Consider the following 1,831-nt stretch of genomic DNA (forward strand, 5'->3'; position numbering starts at 1 on the left):
ATCTCTTGATGGATTTATTAATGTATTGGAAACATGCAGCTTTTGTCCTTACAATACATAAATTGATGGACTGGATTGGTGTGGATTACTTATTATTGTGGTGTTGGACTCTCATTCTGACAGCACCCATCCACTGCAGAAGATCTATTGGAAAGCAAGTGATGCAATGCTGATTTTCCAAATCTGTTCTGATGAAGAAACAAACTCATCTACATCTTGGATGGTCTAAGGGTAGGAATTTTCAGCAAATTTTCATTTTTGAGTGAACTACTCCTTTCAAAATGTAAACATTCATTTACGTGATCTGTCAACAACCCGCCTATCTATATGATTATATACTGTAGCTCTATAATGCACGTCATTTAAATTTTAAAAAATTTGGCTTGTCTCCCACCCACAGATTATAGCAGACATTTATGAACCTCAGGGAATTGCATTTGTGGACGCCCTATGGTACATTCATCACCAATGAACTGCTCCCCCTAGTGGAGAAAACTGTCACTGACAAGAAGGTGAGGATTCAAATATCTTTGCATGGACGGATATCACTTATACCAGTATAAAGCACTATTAGTATGCTAAATAATGCTAGTAACTAAGAAGGATCTCCGTTAGAGAATAATAATGGTGATGATAATGATAACAATTTGATCTTTGTTCAGGCCCATGTGTCCTTCTCTCCAACGTTGGATCAACAGAGGAAATGCACTGAGTGTGACGGGACACTCATCGATGGAGATTTCTTCATTAAGTATGATGTCAACCGTGCTCATGACATCGGCGATATCCAGGTCAAATGTCAATAGGATGATAAAGACATGCCTGATAAAGACTTGACAATTGAACAAATGAAAATAATGCTTTTCTGTGGCCTGCTAGTTAACATTCTACGTATATGTTAAAGTTTAAATTTGTTCAACCATTCTACAAAATACTGTATTTATTGGAAAAGCACAAAGAGAAAGACGTAAAAATATTTTTTTCATCTACAGATTTGTACGGGTACTTTGTGCATTTTTCATCACCGGGCCCAAACTTCAAAGAGTACCAAAAATGGTTGTTTTTGTGATAGACAACAGCTTATCTATGAAGGGAAATAAAATGTCACAGGTGAGTTATGATGTCTGTTAAAATGAGAAAAGACTTTTTTTCAATTTCATATTCTCAGCTTCCTTTTTAGACTTTTGGTCTGTGTTTGTTGTCGAAATGAGATCAAAGAGGCTCTTGGGGACCATTCTGGGTGAACTCCCAGAGGAGGACTACTTGGCATCATTGTATTTTCAACCACCTTTTGCTGTATGGCGGCCACATTTGGGCTAAAGCAACACCGGAAAATGAACGCAGCTCCAGGAATAAGTGTCAAAACAATTGAAGTTATTGGTAGTAAGTATGAATATGAAATATTAAGAAGCAAAGAGAATTTATCATTAAACAAATTTATAAATGCATTAACCGCATGCAAACCACAAGGGAAACATTATTTAAAAGCAAAAACAGTACAATGCATAGTGTTGAAGCACATGAAATTCTTCTTTGAAAATTGGTAAAAGAATTTCCAAAAGCTCCTATGCAATGAAAAAGCATTGCAAAAGTCACTCAGTGTGGTTTACATTAAGCAGACATAACGTGTTTACTAGCAATTATTATGATAAAACAACTTTTTTATTTATTTATCAATAATCAAATACCAAAGTGTCACATGAGCACTTTTGTTTTTGCCTCAGGTACTGAATTGCATGCTGTCATGCATGGTGTAAGATGTTGTATGAAGATCAAGCGAATGATACAGCCTTAAAGAACATGGTACTGATGATCATTTTGCTGACCGATG

The 1,831-nt window shown here is 35.9% G+C and overlaps 1 protein-coding gene across 1 annotated transcript; it reads left to right on the forward strand.

Annotated features, from left to right (window-relative positions):
• Positions 1-398: 398 nt before the first annotated feature.
• Positions 399-823, forward strand: LOC122143490 (inter-alpha-trypsin inhibitor heavy chain H3-like). Its single transcript, XM_042754055.1, has 2 exons — positions 399-512; positions 663-823. The coding sequence occupies exons 1-2, from the start codon at positions 417-419 to the stop codon at positions 804-806; spliced, it is 240 nt and encodes a 79-aa protein (XP_042609989.1). The 5' UTR covers positions 399-416; the 3' UTR covers positions 807-823.
• The last annotated feature ends 1,008 nt before the right edge of the window (positions 824-1,831 follow it).

Source organism: Cyprinus carpio, unplaced genomic scaffold, assembly GCF_018340385.1.
Source record: "Cyprinus carpio isolate SPL01 unplaced genomic scaffold, ASM1834038v1 S000005554, whole genome shotgun sequence".
NCBI lineage: Eukaryota > Metazoa > Chordata > Actinopteri > Cypriniformes > Cyprinidae > Cyprinus > Cyprinus carpio.

Coding starts and splice junctions, on each gene's coding strand:
- LOC122143490 (XM_042754055.1), top strand. CDS start 417: ATGAACCTCAGGGAATTGCATTTGTGGACGCCCTATGGTACATTCATC. Junction 513..662: donor AAACTGTCACTGACAAGAAG/GTGAGGATTCAA, acceptor ATCTTTGTTCAG/GCCCATGTGTCCTTCTCTCC.